Consider the following 24,337-nt stretch of genomic DNA (forward strand, 5'->3'; position numbering starts at 1 on the left):
TCCCTTTGCTGCGGTGGCAGATGGAACTTGCAGTTTATTCATTCACAAATCTATGTGAATTAATTACATATCTGTGTGGGCGGAGCCGCACATAGCTGTGCAAAATGTGCAAAATGTAAACAGTGACAACAGCCACCGGGGAGAGGAGCTTCTGGACTCTGTAAGAAGGGAGGCAGTTTGAGAGTGGGAGTTCATCTTTGCACCATGTTACACCCAAGTCCAAGGTGGACTTAACCTTTAAAAACGACTGGCAGAGCAACGCACAAATGGCTGGTACGTTGCAAAGCAGCAAAGTATAACAAGAAAAACATCAAATTATTGTCTAAATTATTATTGCAGCTGAGAAAACTATGCAACCTAAAAAATTGTCCCTAGTATGTATAAATGTGAGTTAGGGACCTTAGATTGTAAGCTCCTTGAGGGTAGGGACTGATGTGAATGTACAATGTATATGTAAAGCGCTGCGTAAATTGACAGCGCTATATAAGTACCTTAAATAAATAAAAATAAAAAGTTAAAAAGTCCACACAATAATTTAGTCTTAAAGAATTAAATAAGGTTTTTGTGATGTCTTATAATCAGATCAAGCTAAGCTAACATGCCTCTAGACCAGCCTTTTTCAACCAGGGTACCCAGGCACCCTGAGGTGCCTTGAGGTTTCTTCAGGGGTGCCTTGGCAAAATGTCTAAAAATTACCCCTAAATTGAATTCAAGTCAGTGGGTGGCTGAGTTACACAAAGCCACAGGTTTCCATTGTACACCATTACAACCTTCTCGCTGCCAACCTCCTAGCGACCAATGATATCATCAGTTGATAAGGAGGCTGTCCGTTGCCTGCATATCATCCATGACCCTTCCCTGCCTCTCTCCATCAGCTTTGGGGTTTCATTAGCTAAGTGATGGAGAAAAACTAAGGGAGAAGAGAAACATTGGAATACTAGTCGGTACCAGTTTGCAAAAGTGTATTTGCTTTGAAAGACAACATCATCTCTAACGTTGGGTGTCCTACGTGTATCGATGTTGCTGCATTATGTAAAACTATTAGAATAGTTTTTACATTTTAGAATGGGGCACCTCAAGACTGTCCATAATTTTGGAGGGTGCCAGGAGATTGTCGAAAATTTTAAAGGGTGCCTTGACTGAAAAAAGGTTGAGAAACCCTGCTCTGGACCCCAGGTGCCCAACCTGCATCATTGTATTGGGAGTAGGAGCATTAATTTGGTAAGGGGTAAAAACATTGATCTCTCTACTAGCCTCATGTAACATTTCCCCAGTCTCTTTACAGTCACCAGCAGCATGTCTGCAGTCTCCAACCACATCACTAACATGAACACAGTCTCTGAACATCTTTTTTCTTCTATTATGTCTTTGACAGTTCTCTCTAACATGAAATATTATTAACATTATTTGTGGCCCTTGGTGATTTCAGAGGCCACCTCGTATGTTTACAATACCTGCTGTAGACAGTGGTGCAGACCTCTCATTCTGCCCAATTCCTCTCCTTGAGATTTACCCCTGCAAGTAATACTTCAGCCTATGGTTGTGCATAATTAAACCATACAGTGAGGTTAATTTACTAAACGCAAATATAGTGTGCACTGCAAGTGCAGTTACTCTAGATCAGAGGGGAAGCTCTGAAATGAGGGGAAGCTCTGCTGATTACTATCACCCAATCATGTACAAGCAAAATGCTGTTTTTTTGTTTTTGTTTTTTTTTCCTTGCATGTGATTGCGTATTTTTTTGCAAAATTAAGAAATTAAGTGTCACCTCATTTACTAAGCTCTGGGGCAAGTGCACTTGCAGTGCACAGTACATTTGCCTTTAGTAAATCAACCCCAAAGACTTTTGTTAGAGGAGTTGAGGATTCTTGGCTTATAAAATGGAATGCTCAGAACTAGGTGTTCTCTGAGTCAATGAAAGGATTATAAACAGCTCTGTGACCTAGTGAATTCATGCAGTATCAAAATGAAAAAACAAAACCTCTGGACAGGTTGAGTCCATGAACATGTACATTTGAAAGATTGCTCACCGCCAGCGCTCAAGTGCCACAATTCTGATAGTAACTCATTGTCAGATACATTTAAAGGCTTCAATATGACTTCAGCTTGTGCAAATTGAGGAAATCTTCAAACAACACTATTATAGTGTGTAGCAGCCTTTACTCTTCCTCAGAGTGCCCTAAGGAAGAGGACTCGTCCTTGAAACACATCAGCACTTTTCACAATTGGGACAGTGACAGAAGATTGACAAATGAGTCCTATATTTGATCATTTATAGAAGGATGATGTACTATTGTGAGTATTTGAAGTTATTTATCATAAAAGTTTTATTGAAGGTTTCGATTTTTTTTAGAGTCCATAAACATGTATGCTAAAAGTTCTAGCTAAAAAAAAAAAAAAAAAAACACAAGTGGCCCATTTAAGAAAAGTGAGGTTTGCTGCAATTCTCCCTTTAATCTGGAGCTGTCTGCATTACAGTACTGCGGAAAGTCTTGTCCACCAGTAGATGTTGCTAGTATCCCTGGTTAAATGACAGGCAGCTTTATTCAACCTACTTCCTTTGAGTGCAGGTTAGCATGGATTCACTTTCTGGAGTGCGTCAATCAGGGTTGCTTGGGCTCATTGTGCTACTGCACTGAACAGCACTGAGCGCCTTTTACTACAGAAGTAAGGGCCGCCCACTGCCGCCAATAGAAAAGATGAAGGATCCTGACATCGCGAGCCAGACACAAGACTGGTAAAATAAAGGTATGTATGCTTTTATGTTTGCTAAATTAGATGTGTCCCAGGGAGAAGGGGAAAAATTATATTAACCTTCAAATTAGATAGAATTAAAGTCCTACTTCAGCCCAAATATTTTTTATTTTTTTGGCAACATAGGGATAGAGCTTTATCAGATTCTTAGTGCAGTTTTTGACCCTGTTAGAGAGAAAATCTCTCCAGCACAGTCAAAGACTGAAACAAAACGGAGGTTAGACCTTTTATTGAGTTGTGAACATTACCTGGACTTTTTGTCCCAGTGATAGCCACTACCTTTTTTACCTGTCTAGAGCAAGGAAGTCTTCACAGAATTCTGTTCATGGTAAAAAAAAGTCTTTGCTAGAGTTGGTCAGAGGAGCAAGCAAAACATTCTCTGATCACAGTTCATGGTTTGTTTAGTACATTGCAGTTTGGTTTCTGATTAGTGAGCATGATAGTGTGTACTCTTGTGTAATAATGTTCCTTCTTCTGTCTCCAGACCGAGTTCAGGAGGCCATTCGAGAGCTAGATTCCATCAGAGAAGTTCCAGATGTCTCTTTATGCGCCCTCATGCTTCTAATTTATGCTCATAAGAAAAGTGGTACCTTTGGTAAGGTTTAATTCTCATCACAAACATTCTACACTCATATTTACAGAGGAACTGAACTCTGGCAGCTGTGTCCAAAAAAAGAAGACATAGGGCAAGCACTAGTCAACAGTATTGCCTTTGGTATTTTCATGTCTTTCCATGCCTTGTTGTGTACTATGCCTCTGTGTGGATGTGGCTATCATGGTAGAAGCAGGGAGGCCACAGTAGGGTGCTCTCACACTGGCAGTTTTAATGGAGCCCGGGCATGGTTTACCCTCTTGGTCGGTTCCTTTGCATAGTGTGAGTGCTCTGAACCTTGCCCAGCAACAGTTAAAGAGGTATTAAACCCAAAGGCAAACATTTATTATATTGTAATTCACCAATTGTTAGATGTGATGGATGCAATATTTGGGATCAGCTCCTGTTATTTAGTTTTTGTTTTTAGTTATACTATAATGAAAACTAATTGGAGAGCCTGCAGCTCAGGTTTAGAAAATTTGCCACTGATGTCCTCAAAAGATGAGAAGCAAGTTAATGATCCAACCTCTTGGACTCTGCCTAAAGTAAAGTATAAGGCCCCTTTCACACTAGTGAAGCGATCGGGTCCACCTGTCAGTTTTTTAGGTGGACCCGATCGGCCCCTCTAGTCTCCTCTATGGAGCAGTGGACGTAAACAAATATGTGTTTACACCCACCGACATCCGATCCTATCCTATCCGCTAATAACAAACAGATGGGAATTTATCCCCCATCCGTATGGCGGATTAGATAGCAGTCGGGTGCAAATGGACAGGCGGTTCATTTACAGTACATCTGACCGCCCACAGAGGAGAGCAGGCTTTGTCTGTGTCCGCCCTGTATAAGTGAACATGGACCAGCCATCCGCATGCTCAGCGGGGATCCACGGAGAGATACCCTGCTGAGCAGGCGTACTCCAACAGAGCCAGTCCCGTGTGGAAGGGGCCTTAGCTGTGGACGTTTACCTTTTAAAAATATTTCATTGTTCACATTTTCCAGGATCATTAGTCCCAGTGTACATAGCTAGTTGTCTGAGCCCTCTTCTCTAACACTGACCCTGCATCTGAGGGAAGATTTATATAATGGAGATACAATAAATATTTTCTATGGTTTGTTTTAGTTAAAATAAAATATTCACCTTGTTGTTCCCAATGACTTTCATTGTGTAAAACTGATATACTATGTAATTTATGTATTTTTTGATTGCATATTTCCCACAGATCGTGAGGAGGTTTCTGGCCTGGAAAGTAAGTTAAAAGAAAACCGAAGGTCAGCAGGACCTAAAGCTCTCTACTATGCAGGCTTACTTCTGTGGCTGCTTGGAAGAAGTGACAAGGCACAGGAGTACATTGACAGGATGCTTAAAATGTCCAACAGGTCAAATGAGGTATGCAATACTGCTAAATGGCCTGTTCAGACTTGATCCAGCAATGCAAGCTGGAATAGTGACAAAAAATTTTTTAAAGCTAAACTCCAGAAAAATATCTAAATACACTGTTTAAGTACACAAATGTGACCTGTCTAAACCAGTGTTGGGACAAGGTGACCTAGAACCTAGGGCAAACATGCCAAACTGCGGGATGAATGAGCATTATGTATCAGCAAAAATCCCCCCCCCCCCACCAAACAAATAGAGCACTAATCTGCAGGATTACCCCCTAAGCATAAATCCCCCCTCCTCCCAGCACAATCTGCCCCCCCGGCTGAAATTCCCCCCCCCCAGCACAAAGCTCTGACCCCTTCATCCCCCAAAAATCCCCAACACAAATCCTCCACCCCTCAAATTTCCCCTCTGGTTACACATTCTTTCCCACCCACTCCAAATCCTCGTCCTAGCACAAATACCCCCCCCCCCCCACAATCATCCCTACTAGCACAAATTCCCCCCACCCCAAAAAAAAAAACCTTCTCCTCCTAGCAAAAATCCCCTCCCCCTATACCATATCACCTCCTCTAGCACAAACCCCAAAATGTACCCTTCCCTTCTCCCGCCCCCCTCCCAACTCAAATCCCCCTGGATCACCACTCCTAGCACACACCCCCAAATTTCCCCTCCTAGAACAATTCTTACCCCCTTCTGCCCCCCAAATTCCTACTCCCAATGCAAATCCTCTCCCCCATCAATCTCCTCGTGGTGCCCCCACCTCACATGATACCATAGTGCCCAGGGCAGCCACCCGTCCTGCCCACCCTTGTCCCGGCCCTGGTCTTAATTGATAAAAGATTTGTTATTCTGTCCATTTTGCACATACTCTTGCACAGCCAGGAGGGTAACACCTTTTTCCCTGTTAGGATTAGGGTGCATTTACACCTGTGAATGCACCAAACACCGATTACATATGAGAATCCCAGTGGGGGTTCCTGGCGAGGAGCTGGCAGCCTCTCATTGCTTTCAATGGGGCTGCCCCTGGCAGCCTATCACCGCTGGGGTTCTCACGTGTTATCAGCATCAGGTGTATTCACATGTGTGAATGCACCCTAATGCCCCTTTTACACAGGACAGATCCGTCCAAGCTGAATCCGCCTGCTCAGCGGGGGATCTCTCCACTGATCCTCGCTGAGCAGGCGGATGACAGGTCCGTGTCCATGGAGAAGAACAGAGTCAGCTCTCCTCTATGTGGCGGTTGGATGGAAATGGACTGCATGTCTGATTCCATTAGTTCGTCATCCGATCCGGCCCGCTGGACGGATGGCGAATGTATCGCCATACATCTGTTTTCAGCGGATTTTGTCGGATTGGATGCCAGGCGGGTGTCAGCGGATGTATGCCTGCTGACATCCGCCATCCTATAGAGAACAATGGGCCTGAAAAATGGACAGGCAGACCCGATTGGTCCGCTGGTGTAAAAGGGTACCTTAGGCCCGATCATTTCATCAAGTCAGTCACATTTTTCAAGTTTACATCGGTTTTTCATCAGTGTACATCAGTTTTTATCAGCTACTCATCAGTTGCTCATCATTTGCAGAAAATCAGAGTAAGCAATTTCAGTACAGAAGAGGAGCCTGTGCAAATGTGGAAGACTGAAGGTATTAGGCCCCTTCTACACGAGGCGGATCCGTTTAGCGAAGTCTGCCAGCTCAGCAGGAGATCGCTTCATTGATCTCCGCTGAGCTGGCGGATGACAGGTCCGTCTCTGCTCCCTGAGCAAGGAGGGACCTATCAGAGCCCCACTGATTTCTATAGGGAGATGGGACGAGAATGGACAGCATCTCAGTTTTCATCAGATCATCCCATCCGATTCGCCAAGACAGATGGCGAATGTATCGCCATATGTCTGTCTTGATCGGATGGCAGGCGGGTGTCAGCGGACACATCTCCGCTGACATCCGCCTGCCCATAGAAGTCAATGGATGGCTCGCTCGGATCCGCCTGAAAAACGGACAGGTGGATCCGATCGGGCTTGTCGTGTTAAAGGGGCCTTAGGCTACAGTTCAGTTTTAAAGAGTAATGATTTTACAGTTCAGAACATTTTACCTTTTGACCTTTTTTCTGAAAAAGCCAGTTCAGTGGCTCTGTCTAGTTCCAGTACTCCTAAGTCACTGACTTGAATTCCTTGGGGTTGATTTACAGCACTCTGCAAAGGAATTTGCTGCAAAGCTTCGTAAATGAGATGAAAATTCACTTTGCAAAAAATACCCACTCTCATGCGAGGAACAAAAAAACAGCGTTTTAGCTTGCATATGATTAGACGATGGAAGTCAGCAGAACTTTACCTCATTTAACAAGCTCTAAAGCAAATTCTTTAATGAAGTGTGTTGTAAAGTGTACAGTCTATTTGCCTTTAGTAAATGAACCGTCTTGTCTCTGTTCTTCTTGTGGGGAGTGACTCAGGAAGCATTTAGGACAAATCTTTAGTAGCACATCCAGGGATTTAGCATGTTCAGAAAAGTCACCAATTTCTCTCATGACCGGAGCAATGTTAAAGTGACCCTGTCACCACACAACTAGACTAATCCCATGCTGTAAACAAAGGTGCTGTATACATACCTTTCTGGTGGTCTGTTTTTTTCCTTGTTCCCTGGCCACTTTGGGTATCCAACACTTCTGAGTATGTGGATACTTGTACATCCTGCCTCACACTATGGTTCCACTTGCTGGCTCATACATCACTACTGTATGTGTTGGTACCTGCAGTGGCCGGTGATCATCAAAGCAGTGCAGTTTGAAGACACGGGCCCCTGGAAAGGTAAGTATACCATATCTCCTTTAAAGCATAGGCTTAGTTTAGTTTGGAGGCAAACACATTCTAAAAATGTGACATAATTTTTCATTGTGGGACCTAAATATGAGTTTTCCATTTTTATTGCAATGTATTTTTGTTTTACACGATCTACTTCCTGATCTGCTGAATTTTTATTTTTTTTTAGGGTTTGGTGCTGAAAGGATGGCTTCTCTTAACCCCAGAACCCTCTTTAGCAAAGTGTGTTAAGTACTTTGAAGAGGGAACTCAAAGCAACAAAGACTATTTAGGAATGATCGGAAAGGTAACACATTACTTATGGCTGATCCATCATTTATATAAAAGATTTGCATAGCAATCCGCCCAGGAAAAGTATATTTGTTCTGTGTTAATAGGGCTATTTCCTGTGCTGGTTGAATATTTTTAATTTAAAATGAAAAAAAAAAAAAACACATTTGGTTGCACATTGGTCCTATGATACTTAGCACTGCGTAGAGGCCAAATACGATATTTTCTGTTTTAAAGTGGTTCTAAAGGCTGAAGGTTTTTTACCTTCTCCCTAGCTCCCTCTGATCCAGCGATGTTCACGATAGCCTTGGCTGTCCCCGGACTTTCCCGCTGCCCCGTGAGCCAATGAGGAGAGAGCATGGGGGGGGGGGAGCCACGGCTCTATGTGTCTTATGGACATATAGAGCAGCGGCTCGGGAGCGAGCATGCAGCGGTGCCCCCATGGCTTTCTCTGGGGGCACTGCTCAAGGGGGAGCAGCCAGGAGCGCCGGTGGGGGACTCAAAAAGAAGAGGATCGGGCTGCTCTATGCAAAACCACGACACAGAGCAGCTAAGTATAACGTTTGTTATTTTTAAAAAAAAACGAAGCTTTAATACCACTTTAAGTCCATAAAAAACATTTTTGCCCCATTCTCATAGAACGAATGTACATGCTCTTTCACTGGGCATATTACTATGTGAACTTTTATAATTACATCCCAGAGTCGCTGGCCCTTTTTTCCCTAGATTTTAGTTTGTAAAAGGGGGGAAGAGGTTTATGGCTGTTTATGGTTAAACATCCTTTACTTCCTATATTTCGTACAACACTTTTTGTAGTCGCCCTTTGCTTTTCTTTTCTCTGATGATTAAAATGAATATAAACAAGTGCAAATCTTTTGATATATGTGAGCGTTCCATACAGGATGTTGCTAAGATTGTGAGCCATTAAATCACCATGAGTTCAGTTTCAAATGGTAATAAGTGATCCATCTGAGACTCATATCATAAAGCCAGAGGATTAAAAATTTCACAATAGCTGCGTATTTTCAGTAAGATATGCTCTCAGGGAAGAGGTTTTTTTTTTTTAGAAATGATTTGGGGGACTGGACTATATAGGCATAATAAAAAGAATTGCCATCAATTACTGTATTCAATGAGAAGTCTGAACGTTCTCATTGTAAACGCTCATTACAAAAATGTTTCAGCCCTCAGGTTGAATTTAATGTGTATCCAAATCAAAAAACAAAAATGTAGTATATAGCAGTTTACCAGTCCTTCGATGTGGTGGCTGCAATAAGTGTTCTTTTTCAGGCTGTACTAGTAACACAGCAGCATTGCCAACCTAGGACAGGACTACGGGACACTTCCCCCCTTTCCTCTTCTCCATAACATGGTCCCAAGAAATAGATAAGACATCTTCATAATATAGGGGGTGTTCTGTAGTTCACAAAGGTGAGCTAAGCAAAGCAGGGCTTATAATGTTGCAAAATAAATCTACAGGACGGCACTGAGTTTCAGTCAGGATCAACACATATCAAACAAAAATAATATACACTTTCAATGTTTTATTTAACAGATCAAAAGGGAGCAAATAAAAAAGCTTATTGTTATGCCGCATACACACGATCGGAATTTCCGACAACAAAACCGTGGATTTTTTTCAGAAGGATGTTGGCTCAAACTTGTCTTGCATACACACGGTCACACAAATGTTGTCGGAAATTCCGAACGTCGAGAACGCGGTGACGTACAACACGTACGACGAGCCCAGAAAAATGAAGTTCAATAGCCAGTGCGGCTCTTCTGCTCGATTCCGAGCATGCGTGGAATTTTGTGCGTCGGACTTGTGTACACATGCTTGGAATTTCCGATAACAAAGTGAAGCTGGCGGAAAATTTGAGAACCTGCTCTCAAACATTTGTGTGCGGAAATTCCGACCGTGTGTACGCAGCATTAGTGTTTCATAACTCTTTCACTGTGGAATACACATAGTGAACGATCATTCCCTTTTCTGTGCAGATAATAAAATGTTCATTAATTGATAACAGATATTTCACAATTTGGTGAAAATATATATTGGCAGTAACAAACTCTTTTATTGCTTGTTTGTTATTTGTCACTATTGGTTGCGACAATCATACTTTAAGTTTCCTAAAATATGTCCCAGGTTTGTGTTGTACTGCGTCCTTTTCATAATTAAAACTATGCTGGTTTACTTTGCAGGCTGAATGTTTCATGATGCAGAAGAATTATTCTGGAGCCCTGGATATAATTAACCAGATCATTGTTAATTTTCCTAAATTTGTAATAGCATTGACTTTAAAGATGAGATATGTTCTAGCACAGCAAGACTGGGACCAAAGCTTTGAAACAGCACAACGGTAAGGGACATAATAGGCTTCAAACCAAGATTCTAGGCAAATGTTAAAGTTACCTTTTACGCCAGTTGCACACTAATTCAAATTCATTAAAATGTATTTATAGGACGATATGAAATGTAATCCAATTTGGTTGTGGATTACTACTAGTATTACTTACGTGAAATATTTATGTATAATTTAAGGGTATGTCAAGGGGAAAAAAGCAAGAAAGGGGAAAGGAGAACATAGGGAGGGCAATATATAAAAGAATACAAACATACACCAACAAACTGCTGCATCAAAGCACCTCTGAAAAGTGTGGTCCCCAACTCATACTATCTTCCCAACATGTATAGCAATGCACAAACTCTCTGCAGGTTCACATTGGAGGTAGCCCTTTGCTCCCTAAAGGTACAGTAAGACACCATGGGGTTATTTACTAAAGGCAAATCCACTTTGCACTACAAGTGCAAAGTGCACTTGAAATTGCACTGAAAGTGCACTTGGGAGTGCAGTCGCTGTAGATCCGAGGGGGACATGCAAGGATAATAAAAAACAGCATTTTAGCCTGCACATGATTAGATAATAACATCAGCAGAGCTATATCATATTTCTGTGGGGTTGATTTACTAAAACTGGAGAGTGCTAAATTTTTTGCAGCTCTGCTCAGAAACCAATCCGCTTCCATTTTTTTTTTTTTTTTGTCAAAGCTTAATTGAACAGGCTGATGTTAGAAGCTGATTGGCTACCATGCAAAGCTGCACCAGATTTTGCACTCTCCAGTTTTATTAAATCAACTCCACGCTGTGTGTCTGGAACTCTGCTATAAGCCAGCCAGCTTTATTTCACTGGCTGTTATTTCAGTTGCTTTTCAGTTTCAGGTGAAATGGGTGGGTCAGAAAATTTTGATACTTTGGGTGTAATTTTTAGTTTTCAGATTCTCCCTTAAGGCAGGTCCACCTGTCCGTTTTGCAAGCGGACCTGATCGAACCACCCGTTGTTCTCTACGGAGCAGCATATGTCAGCGGCCATGTGTCAGCTGACACCCGCCGGCATCCAATCCAGTTCACTTAAAACAGACGGATGGGATCTGTCTAGCTCAGTGGTTCTCAACCCTGTCCTCAAGTACCCCCCAACAGGCCATGTTTGTGGGTTTTCCTTTATCTTGCACAGGTGCTTTAAATCAGAGTCAATTGGGGTTATTTACGAAAGGCAAATCCACTTTGCACTACAAGTGCAAACTACAAGTGCAAAGTGCACTTAAAATTGCACTGAAAGTGCACTTGGAAGTGCAATCGCTGTAAATCTGATATAGAAATATGATATAGCCAAAAGGCAATGTCTAGGAAAAAAGGCAATGTCTAGCAAATCCACTTTGCACTACAAGTGCAAAGTGCACTTAAAATTGCACTGAAAGTGCACTTGGAAGTGCAATCGCTGTAAATCTGAGGGGTAGATCTGAAATGAGGGGAAGCTCTGCTGATTTTATCATCCAATCACTTGCAAGCTAAAATGCTGTTTTTTATTTTCCTTGCATGTCCCCCTCGGATCTACAGCGACTGCACTTCCAAGTGCAATTTCAAGTGCACTTTTAACTTGTAGTTTGCACTTGTAGTGCAAAGTGGATTTGCCTTTCGTAAATAACCCCCTATGGATTGGTATTTTGAACAGCTATTTTATCTAAGAGAAATTCCCAAAACATGGCCTGTTGGGGGTGCTTCAGGACAGGGTTGAGAACCACTGGTCTAGCGAATCGGATGTCTGATGGAATTGGACAGGCAGTCTGGTTCCATCCAACAACCCCTTAGAGAACAGCGGGCTGTCATCAGCGTGCTGAACGGGGATCAGCGGAGAAATGGATTCCACTCCATCTGAAAGGGGCCTCATATGCACATTCCAGTTTGCCAGTTCTAAGCTGAATCATGTAATGAAACCTGGCAGTTAGTACTTATTGAGTGAGCTTCTGTGTATCAGATGGCTTAGCATCCTCATATTTAGACATATTGGAGAACAGTGGTTTGCTTGGAGAGTATTTCATTCACCATATCTACCTCTTATCAGTAAATTTTCCACCCATCAATCTAGCCATTTTCAAACCACTTAGTCCTGTTACAAGGGAGCTAGGTGCATCCAGTCAGCCTTTGCTGACCAATACCTCCAGCTCTTCCTGGATATTCAGTGTCATGGTCAAGACAGCTGGTAGATATTATCCCAACAAAAATTCCCAGCTCACTTACCAGCCAGCCTGCAACAAACCAAATTTGACCTTGTCTAACAGTTCATGTTAAAACCAAGGGGTTTTGTTTGGACACATTTGCAAATATATGCGTAAGCTGCAGTGGCCATGTCACGGCACCCCAGTGTCCTAACTCTATCATTTTGAGAGTCTCCAAAGTTGGAGCAGATATATAAAAAGGATAGATTAAGGGCAGGTATGCCTGGAGGGAGCCCATCCCTCCTTAAAGTGAAATTCCGCCCCTCCAGCAAAAAATTGAAAGTCAGCCGCTACACATACATTAGCTGCTGACTTTTAATATTAAGAGACTTACCTGTCCTGGAATCCAGCGATTGTTTCCATTGGCTCTCGGGTGCTGCCGCCGCCATTCATAGTAAGGGATCCCGGCAGTGAAACCTTTCGGCTTCACAGTTAGTTCCCTACTGCGCATGCGCAAAGCGCTCTATGCTTCCTGAGTGGCCCGGCGGTGGGGAAGGAGAAGGGGGGGGCGAACTTCCAAGTAATCTTGCTGCAGCGAGATCTCTCGGAAGTGGGGTCGGGTACCTGTCAAAAACAGGTACCCCCCGGAAAGGTGCCAAATGTGGCACCAGAGGGGAGACTGATAAGCAGAGCTTCCACTTTTGGGTGGAACTCCGCTTTAAAGGTATAGGGACACCCTAGACAAGTAGCAATAGCACAATGACAGTGAACGTATCCAGTATGTCGCCTCACCAATTACCAACAGTACAAACAAATGGCAACCACCCCAACTTATAACTGTTTTTTTCAGCAAGGAGCACATGGAAGGGCAACGCATGCCAAAAAACAACAAATAAAAATTATATTATATTATGATTATATTATCCCACCTGCCTATTTTGGGTCTGCCCTGGATCCTCCTTCAGGCTGGACATGCATTTTATAGCTTTGAGGAGGATACCCCCATGAGGAATTTATATAAGATGTCTGTATTACATTAACTGGCACCTGCATTCTTACATGGGCCATCATAGTCCTATCGTTTTTTATTCAGAGTATGCCCAGCAACCCTGTGGGGAAACAATATTTCCCGCTACTTTCACTGTCCTCTCTATTCTTTTGGTCCTCAACCATCACAGTGATTATAGGTAAACATACTCTTTACAGTCACCATAGCTGAGTAATGTATGACTAATATTAGGGATGCATCGATATATCGGCCGAAAATAGGGTTATCTGCATTTTTTCGATAGGAAAAAAAAAGGTGCCGATGATGGCATGCTGCGTCCCATTGACTTCAATGCAAAGTGCGTCCCATTGACTTCAATGCAAAAACGTCCTCTAGTGACTTCAATGCAAAAACGCCCCCTAGTGACTTTAATGCAAAAACACCCCCTATTAACTTCAATGCAAAATCACGTCTCATTGACTTCAATGCAAAAACACCAGCCACATTAATTCAATTTACGTTTCTTTTCTTTTAAACTGTGCGTTTCAGTTTAGAGTTTCGGAATGTTTATTTCGATGCACCACTACAACTAATATCACTCTTCCACAGGCCAGTATATTGGCCACTGAATATCAATTTGTGATCTTATCCATTAATTAGTTTTGCATTTCTTTATCTGTCAATACTGACCAGGATCTTAAAGTACACTACGAACCTGTGGGCAAATACAATGAGTTTTGACATCAGTTTGAGACGCTTCTGAGATCATTCAGAATTACAGGTGTATTTGTTTTGCTGTTGACCTTTTTCAATCTATGTATGGCCGCCTTAAAGTGATATTAAAGTCTTTGTTATTTAAAAAAGAAAAAAAAAGTTATACTTACCTGTTCTGTGTAGTGGTTTTGCATAGAGCAGGCCAGATCCTCCTCTTCTCGGGTCCCTCACTGGCGCTCCTGCTCCCCCCCCTACTTCCTGCTGAGTGCCCCCACAGCAAGCAGCTTGCTGTGGGGGCACCTAAGCCGAGCCTCTGCTCTGTGTGTCTGAATGGACACAGGAGCCGTGGCTATGCCCCGCCCCCTCTCTCTCCTCATTGGCTCACTGACTTTGATTGCCGATGGCGCCCGCTTCTATCTCAGACAATGAGGAGGGAGAGTCCTCGACAGCCAAGGCTCTTGTGCAACATCGCTGGATCGAGATGGGGCTCAGATAAATATTAGGGGGGCTGAGGGGGGCTGCTGCACACAGATTTTTATCTTATTGCATAGGATGCATTAAGATAAAAAACCTTATGCCTTTAGAACCACTTTAAAGGGAAATAGAATGTTCACTTTGCAAGGGAAGTTGCATTTTGCAAGGGAATTTTCCCCAGAGCTTGAGCGTAATATGGTGAAATGTCATTTTGCAAAAAATACCTAATCATGTGCAGCGTACATAAAAAAAAATAAAAAAAAAAACTGCATTTTCACATGCACATGGTTGGGTGATGGAAGTCAGCAGAGCTTCACCACATTCACTAAGCTCTGGGGATAATTCCCTTGAAAAGTGGAAAGTCTATTTGCATTTAGTAAATCAACAACTCATGCAAATAATAGAAGACAGTCTTTTTGAGGTATACAGGGCTTAGATTTACGATGCATACTTGAGTTTCCACCACTTTATACTCAGAGGTAACTGATCAAGGACGGGGTGGGGTTCATGGCTGCATGGATACAGATGACCAGCTTCATCTGCAAATAGCACCCCCAACACCCCATGTAGACATTGTGGCCTTTGCAATGTTATAACATAATGCACTACCACGATTTATGTAGCACTAACATACAAATGACAGGTCTGTACAAATGAAAGGTTCACCTGCTTCACTTCCAGTCTGTTCCTTAGACACTCCACATACATAAGCACAGAGTATATTTTTATTTGTATATATGTATATTTTTCCTGATTTAATCGCTTTTATTTTGTTTTATTTTTTAGCATCTTATCAATAGATGGAAATAACATTGATGCTTTTCAGATGTTAGCCATATACTCACTTACAAGGGAAGGAAATATACCAAAGGTTAGTGTATAGTGTGATGGGGTAGGGAACCAGTGGATGGGTCCACCATCTTGAGTTGTCATATACCCATATGACCTATGATCTTTTCCCAGGTCATCTTGTGTAGATGCAGCTAGGACCTGACATCTTTATTGTACTATTGCACTTGGTTGGCACAGTGTTTTCTTATTTTTTATTCATCCTCTACTGCTGAAAACAATATTGCCAAATCCAAATCAAATACAGTAGGTCATTGTTGACAACTAGGATTTGGTACAGAGAAGAAGAAGGGCTTCTTCTGCCGAAGACTGGCCATTATATACTATAAGCTGGCCTGGTGAAAACTCTGCCCTGTCTTCTTTTTGGAGTCTGTGTCCAGCCTCACCTTCATAGTGAGCACTATAGGAAGTAAACACTGGGGTTGATTTAACCTATTCAGCTCTAGAAGGTTTTACCCCTTCATGACCAGGCCATTTTTTTGCTATGTGGCACTGCGCTATTTTAACTGACAATTGCGCGGTCATGCAACACTGTACCCAAATGAAATTTATATAATTTTTTCACACAAATAGAACTTTCTTTTGGTGGTATTTGATCACCTCTGGGTTTTTTTATTTCTTATTATACAAAAAAAGACAATAAAAAAAGACAGAGAATTAATTATATTTTGGTCAAAATGTACTCTGCTACATTGTATGTGTGTATATTGATTGGTTTGCGTGAAAGTTATAACGTCTACAAACTATGGGATATATACTGGAATTTTATATATATGTGTATATATATATATATATATATATATATATATATATATATATATATATATATATATATATATATACTAGTAATGACAGTGATACCTGGGACAGTGTGCAATCTGACACTAACTGACACTTTGTGAGAGCTAACTGCCACTGACATCACCAGTGACATTATTACATTGATCAGTGCTCATAATATGCACTGTACTAATGACACAGCAGGATGGGGTTAAAGCGGAGTTCCTCCAAAATTATTTTTTTTTAAAGTCAGCAGCTACAAATACTGCAGCTGCTGACTTTTAAAACAAGGACACTTACCTGTCCAGGGCGCCTGCAATGTCCTCACCTGAAGCAGATCTGCTCTTGAGTGGAGGTGCCGCCATCTTCAGTAAGGGAATCAGGAAGAGAAGCCTTGCGGCTTTACAGCCTGATTCCCTACTGTGCATGCGCAAGTCGCGCTGCGCGTTCTCACTGGTCCCTGTTGTCTTCTGGGACCTGTGTGTCTCCCAGAAGACAGCGCGGGGGGGGGGGGGACGGAGGAGGGGCCGAACATGGCGTAGATCACCGCGGAGCCTGCAGCGATCTATGTCTGGAAGTAGGAGTAAATACCTGGAATAGACAGGTATCTGCTCCCCCCCCCCCCCCCCCCCGAAAGGTGCCAAATGTTACACCAAAGGGGGGAGGAACTGGATCAGCAAAAGTTCTATTTTTTTTTTTTTTTTTTTTTGAAAAAGAACATGTTTATTGACGACATGAGGATATTGTACAGATACATTACAAAGCATTTTACCAAAAGGTAGGCAAAATAGAAAAAAGGGGGGGTGGGGATACATACATTACATATAAATATGCGTATGATCATGGGAAATACAGCGGTACAGATAGCTTTAAGAACATCAGGAGCATTTATTATAGGTTTCATCAGCTAAATGGGTTTCCCCATCTACTGCAGTTCATGTGTCTATCTTGTATAGTCGATTAATCCGTGCAAGTGCTTGTTTTTTCCAACCATTTGTCCCATATTTTGTGGTATTTATTCGGACAGCCCCTGTGTTTGTACATTACTTTTTTATATGGTAGTACTGAGTTTATTTCCTTAATCCAGGCTTGTATCGTGGGAGGTTCTGCTCTCAACCAGTGTTTGGCTATTAATTTTCTGGCGCTAAAGAGTGATTCGCTGAGGAGTGTTATCATGGGTCTATTTTTATCAGCATCTGGTAGTAGCCCAAGAAGGCAGGGCTTGGGGTCGAGTTGCACCGGTGAGCCCATGTGGTCATGTAGGAACTTTATAATTTGTGCCCAAAAGCTTTGTATTACTGGGCAGGACCAGAGTAGGTGAAAGAATGTGCACGGGCCACCAGAGCATCTCGGACAGTTTAGGTTCTGGTATGGAGAAAATTTTGCTATTCTGGAGGGTGTGAGATATGATTTGTGTACTATATATAGCTGGGTTAGGCGCTCAGAAATTTTAGGAGATGTGGTTTTAACATTTGCCAATATGTCTTCCCAGTCCGAGTGGTCTATGGGTCCCACATCATCCTCCCAGCTAGTTCTAGCCGTGTCTGTTATCCTTGCCACCGGTCTGGTGCGTAGTGTATTATAGAGGGTGGATATAAGTTTTTCTGGGTTTGATCCTGTGATAATATCTACCAATGGCAGTATTTGTGGGTTGGGGAGTCCACAGCCGAATTGGGTTTGGAGTGCGTGTTTTAACTGTATATAGCTAAATTGCATCTGTGGGGGGAGGTCGAACTCCTCGCTAAGTGTCTGGAAGCTTCTGATTCCGAATGTGGTGGTGACCTGAAATAAGAACACTATTCCTTTGGCTGCCCATCTAGCGGCTCCTGGAAGAGAGGCTAGTTCTGTTAACTGAAGGTTGTGCCATAAGGGTGTGTGTGAGTGAAAGGAGTCGGTTTCAAGTAACTGGATCGCCTTTTTCCACACATACCTGTGTTGTGAGAGTAGTAAGTCTCGGTCATTGTGCTTATCTTGTTTACTGTTTTTCCGGAATATAACCTGTAATGGGGAGTGCATGTTGCTATTTGGTTTTTTACATACTAGAGTTTGATATCTGGTCTCATCTGTTTTGTGGATATGGTATAAATGCGAGAGTTGTGCTGCAACGTAGTACGTGTATAGATCTGGTAGGGCCATTCCTCCCGAGGAGGTTGGGTTTTTGAGCGTGTTCCAGGCTAGTTTATGTCTATTAGGCCCCCATATGAATGAGTTAAGTATTTTATCAAGTGATTTAAATATAGTAAGGGGTATACGTACAGGGGAATTCCAGAATATATAAAGGAATTTGGGAAGTAGTATCATCTTAAATAGATTAATCCTGCCCGCTATTCCCAGGGGGAGTCTTGTCCAGATTTGTATGCGGGATTTTAAGTGTGTGAAAAGTGGTTCGATATTGTTACTGATGTAGTCTAGTGGGTCTTTGGTAATCTCTACTCCTAAGTATTTAATGCGGGCGATACGTTGTAGGGGGAGTGAAGCCGCGATTTGTGATGGGGGTGAAAGGTCTAAAGGGAGGATCTGTGATTTGGACCAGTTCATGCTAAGGCCCGAATGTTTCCCGAATTCTTCAATGGTCGTTAGGGCTGTTTGGAGGGAGAGGCCCGTGTCCTCCAGGTAGAGAAGCATGTCGTCAGCATATAGACTCAGCGTCTCGGTCAGGGATCCTATTCGCAGTCCGTGTATGTCTGGGTTCATCCTAAGGGAGATGGCAAGGGGCTCCACCGCTAGGGCATATAGCAATGGGGACAATGGACACCCCTGGCGAGTTCCCCGTGTCAATGGAAATGGGTCCGACATCCATCCGTTTACCACTACTCTAGCCATAGGGGAGTAATACAGCAACTGCACCCATTTTAGAAAGTTTGGGCCGAATCCGAAGCCTCGTAGGCATTCCCAAAGGTAGCTCCATTCAACCGAATCGAACGCCTTTGCGGCGTCTAGGGATACTATTGCTCTATCTCCCATGTGGTCATGGATCGCCTGGATGTTCATGTGAAGGCGTCTTAGATTCATGGCTGTATTTTTCCCAGGCATGAATCCAGTCTGGTCAGAGTGAATGAGGGAGAGGATACTGTTATTGAGGCGCATAGCTAGTATTTTGGCCAATATTTTAATGTCAGCTTGGAGAAGTGAGATTGGGCGATAGGAATCAGGTAGTCGGGGGTCTTTACCTGGTTTAGGGATTACTATGATTACTGCTTGGCGAAGGGTTTCAGGGAGGGTTTCGGTTTCGAATATGTGTTTATATAACTTTAGCAATTCAGGGGTCAAAATTTCTGAGTAGGCTGCATAGAAATCTAGAGGGATGCCGTCTCCGCCCGGTGCCCTAGCTGGTGCAAGAGATGCTATGGCGAGGGCAATTTCATCTGTCGTGAGGGGAGCCTCCAGATCTTGCACCTGGGATTCTGAGAGCTGTGGGAAGGGGATGTTTTGTAGAAAGGTTTTAGTTTCTTGTGAGGTGACCTCAACCTTGGAGGAGTATAGGTCAGTGTAGTATTTTTGGAATGCTTTAGCGACCGCCTGGGGGTCTGAGAAAGTTTCATTATTGTGTGGGTTGACTAAGGTAACTGTTATTGGAGGGTTGGATTCCTGGCGGGCTAAGTATGCTAACAGCTTCCCTGCTCGCTCCCCCTGCTCAAACATACGTTGTTTCACAAAGAAAAGTTTCTGCTTGGCTTTCTCATAATGGAGTTGGTCTAATAGGCGGGTGTGAAGTTTAATTGCGGCTGCTTTGTCAGGGGAGGGGTCCTGTTGAAACTCCCTTGTCAGAAGATCTGCTTTAGCAGAGGCTTGGTGGAGAATTAGGTTAGAGGAGTTTTTAATTCTCCGTATACGGGAGGAGAGAATAGTACGGACATGGATTTTAAATGCCTCCCAGACCTGTCCCACCGGGGCTGTGTTATTGTTGGTCTTGAAATAGAACTGCCATTCCCCGTAGATGTCCTCCTGGTCCTTCAACAGTGACAACCAGAAAGGGTGGAGACGCCATGAAGGAGGCCCCGGCCTCGAATTGAGATACAGGATCGCCCAGCACGGGGCATGATCAGATAGAGTTCTGGTGTGGTAGCCCGAGTCCGACAGGCGGGGCAGCAGTGTGTTGGATATCATTATGAAGTCGATTCGGGACATAGTGGAGTGGGATGCTGAGAAGCATGAGTATGTACGAGTAGTAGGGTGATTGTATCGCCATGTGTCGGTTAGTGAAAATGCTTGTAGTAACCGTCCGAGCCGGGTCGTGTCTGGGGGGAGTGTGTCTGGGTTTGTCTGTGGTTTGTCTTTTTGGGGGTTCAGTACCATATTAAAATCACCCAACCATATGGCGGGTATGTTGGGATATTGCGCCATGTATAGTAGGCCTTCAGTGACTAGGTTGGAATTATACGGAGGGGGTATATAGAAGGCCATTATGAGGTATTGCGTGTTATTTATGGTGCAGTGCAGGAAGATATATCTACCTTGGGGGTCTGTGCGTATAGTGATGAGTGCAAAGGGGGTCGTCTTGGCTATAAGGATTGAGACCCCTCTCGAGTGCGGAGAGTGAGTCGCGTGGAATGACCATCCTATCCATGGACGCTTTAATGCAAGCTGGAGCTGACCAGTGATGTGTGTTTCAACTAAAACTGTTATATCAGCTCGGTATGTTTTTAGGCAGGCAAAAACAGCAGTGCGTTTAATTTTGTCGCGGATCCCTCGGATATTCCAGGTGAGAAATTTCAGGGTGGACATAGTAATTGAGGGTTTAATTTTGTTTGGGGGAGTAGAAATGGGGGTTGCAATGTCACTCTCCGCACCAGAGGTATCCCGTACCCTCCCCCGCCCTTCAGTGGGCAACACAAATGTACACATATGTCTCTATATTGCAAGTTGCAGTATATATCCTTCATCACGTCAATAATGATAACAATTCCCTTGCCCTCCCTCCCTGCCCTCAGTCGCCCAAACTTGACTGGGGCTTGTTTCCCAAAACGTGTGCAATATAGAAGAGAAAGTACTTCTAGCATAATACTTATGCTGGAGGGGGGAGCCCCCACCCCGTTCGAATGCACAGTAACCTGATCAATCCTGGTGGTAGCCTATAGGGTTGCACCAGGATTGATGTGACGGTCTCCCGCCGGAGGCGAACAAGTTCTGGATAAAAACATCCAACGATGGAATACGTGTGGTAGTGTTAAATGTGCAGAACTAGTAAACTAATAAAACCTGAGTTCTTGCGTCGCTGTGGCAAGTAAGGAGAAGAGATTAGCCAAGTCCAGTTCGGGCAGCTTGGATCAGGTGCGGTCTTGGGAGAACATGTCTTCTTCGGTGTTCTCGCATGGCGCAGTTCAAGTTTGGCCCGGGAAGGGAAAGATGTTAATGCTGTGCGCCCGGACACGCATCTTCTCTAATTGGAGGTATAAGATATAAGGGCTAAAGTTCGGAAGGGATTTATGGTATGGTGGGCCCAAAACAGGGGGATCTCCAAATTATCAACAGCGGAGAATAACAGTCCGTGTTTGGGGCCTCAGTGTCGCAGAGTCATTTTCCCTGATGAGTCCAGTGTTGGGTTGTTTGAGGTCGGTGCCTCTTCCCTGGCAATCATGTGTGGTACGAATCCTGGAACGTGATGTTGGTGGGAAGCTGTAGATTGAAGCTTGCTTCTTTGGCGGGTCAGGCTGCGTCCTAGGCAGGACGGTTTCTCTGTGCATCTAGACGATCCACCCATGCTGAGGCCTGGTTAGGGTCCTCAAAGAAGTGCACTCGGTCTTCACCCACTATGCGGAGCCGAGCCGGGAACAGCATGGAGTATTTGACGTGTAGTGCTCTTAGGCGGCGCTTGGTGTCAGAGAATTGCGCCCTTTGCTTCTGGACTTCTGCAGAGAAGTCCGGGAATGCTGAGATGAAGCCGGTTTGATATGGGATGTTTCCTTTTATTCTGGCCAGTCGCAGTACCGTGTCACGGTCTCTGAAATTTAGCATCTTCGCGATGAAAGTGCGTGGGGGTGCACCTTCAGGCGGGCGGCGAGCCGGCATTCGGTGGGCCCGTTCCACTACAAACGTAGTCGAGAATGAGTCTCTGCCATATGTTTTGATAAGGAGCTGCTCCAGGAAAGTGGCCGGGTCTGTGCCCTCTGAGCCCTCCGGCAGTCCGATGAACCGGAGGTTGGACCGGCGGGTGCGGTTTTCGAGGTCGTCTTGCTTCTGCGCCAATTGTTGAATCTGGCGTCGCAGCTCATCTTGTGTGTGCTGCATGGGGTGTAGTATGTCCTCCGCCTGCCCAATCCGAGTCTCCGCTTCAGTTACTCGTTCCCGGAGCTTGGTCATATCTTGTCTAATGAGTGATATGTCCACCTTCACCTCCTCTATCTTAGTTGTAAGTGTGGATTGACAAAGGGAGATTGCCTCTAGTACCTTTGCTGTGCCGTCCGGCTCCTTCTCCACAGGAGGGGATGCATGCGGTGTGTCCGAGGCGCCATCTTGGTTCTCCATGTCCCGCTCCGTTCGTCTGTATCGGTCGAGAGACGAGGAGGCTGTGTTTCTCCTCGGTGGAGACATATCGGTCCCGGTCTCAGCGGCAGGTTCGGCCAGGTCAGGGGAGAAAAGCAGGGTTTTTTGGCTGCAGGATGTGTATATAAGGATCTGCCACGAGCGGAGCTTCACTCACACACGTCTGCTCACATCGCTGTCCAGGCCACGCCCCCAAAAGTTCTATTTTTGGGTGGAACTCCGCTTTAACATCTAGGGCGATTAAGGGGTTAAATATGTACCTAACAAGTGTTTATGTGTGTACTGTGTGCTGCTTTTACTGGGGATCTAGTTGTTTTTATTCCCTGCTTAGCAGGGAATGAAAAAAACAACAAGATCCCCTGTCACTGAACACAGCTCTGTACTGTTGATATTCACAGAGCTGTGTCCCGTGAACCTCCGAGCCGATCGCCAGGTGACGGCAGTCAATCACTGGCTGAAACCCGGTGATCGGCATGTGCTGCGCACCCCTTACCCGGAAATGCAGAGCCACGTGTGTATATATATATATATATATATATATATATATATGTGTGATTCTGCACAGCCGGCCTGCACTGTCGCAGTATATGTACAGTGCGGTGTCAGCAAGTGGTAATAAACCTGGAGAGTGCAAAACCTGATGCAGCTGTACGTGGTAGCCAATCAGCTTCTAACGTCAGCTCATTCAATTAAGCTTTGACAAAAAAAATCTGGAATCTGATTGGCTTCTATGCACAGCTGCACCAGATGTATAGCTGCACATCATATAGATATTTTGCAGAGCTGCAGTTTTACTTTTAATTACACTAACAGAATGTATTTTTCTCAAATTTTTCTCAAAAATCTCAAAGCAAGGAGTTTATTTTTCATTGAAGCTTCAAGTCTTGATCTGTGAACAGGTTCCAATCACAATGGTTCCCACCACAAGATCCATCTGCAATACAGTCTGGTGCAGTGATCATTTAGTTGTCACATTGCTGTTGCCCTTTAGGCTGGGTTCACACTAGTGTGCATTTGATGTGGGTTTCGTCGCATCCAATTCGCATAGCAGGGGATTGTGACTGGCTCTCTATGGAGCCGGTTCACACATCTCCGCAGCGGCTCCGGTGCGAATTGCACAGGAGCCCTGTGCATCTTTTGGTTCGTTTCAGGTTCGAATTCAGCCCAAAATTTGTGCTGAGATCAGGCTTGAAACGGTGAATGGAGACGCACCAGACTACTGCTGTGAGCCGCTGCGTTCTCCAGTGTGAACCCAACCTAAGGAGCTAAATAAACAAATATATTGTAAAATTCTTTCCTGATAAAGTCCATATTAGCCCTGATTCGTGTCGTTACCAACTTCTTCCCCATGCTCTCCTTAGCAAATTGTATTCTCTTCCTTCCTTTTTCTTTTAATTTTGTGTGTTTTGATATTTTGTACAGGGTTTAAAAAGACACACATGTATTTGTTGTGCCGGGAACATCATAAGTATCATAATTAAAAAGGGTAAATCATAGAAAACTGTGGTTTGTATATCCAGCAACATTAGATGGTTTGAGATTAGCACTGGTCAAAACTGGAAAATTATATTATTATTTTTAACAAATGTTTGCCTGCAAAATCTGTAGAAATCATTTCAAGGCAATACCACCAAAATAAAGTTTTCCTTGTCCTGAAAAAAGCAGTTTTTACATATCACTTTAGTATAATAATGAAAAAGTGATTGTAAAATTGTTGGTAATGGTTCCTTTATGGCCAAG

General features: G+C 43.7%; 1 protein-coding gene across 2 annotated transcripts in view; it reads left to right on the forward strand.

Annotated features, from left to right (window-relative positions):
- Positions 1–24,337, forward strand: part of TTC21A (tetratricopeptide repeat domain 21A) — a 118,862-nt gene that overhangs the window by 4,799 nt on the left and 89,726 nt on the right. For both annotated transcript variants that reach the window (XM_073630011.1, XM_073630012.1), the window contains exons 4-8: positions 3,239–3,349; positions 4,567–4,733; positions 7,715–7,831; positions 10,018–10,175; positions 15,272–15,356. In XM_073630011.1, the coding sequence (XP_073486112.1) occupies positions 3,239–3,349; positions 4,567–4,733; positions 7,715–7,831; positions 10,018–10,175; positions 15,272–15,356 (638 nt within the window). The remainder of the gene's footprint in view (positions 1–3,238; positions 3,350–4,566; positions 4,734–7,714; positions 7,832–10,017; positions 10,176–15,271; positions 15,357–24,337) is intronic.

Source organism: Aquarana catesbeiana, linkage group LG05 (assembly GCF_042186555.1).
Source record: "Aquarana catesbeiana isolate 2022-GZ linkage group LG05, ASM4218655v1, whole genome shotgun sequence".
Taxonomy (NCBI): Eukaryota; Metazoa; Chordata; class Amphibia; order Anura; family Ranidae; genus Aquarana; species Aquarana catesbeiana.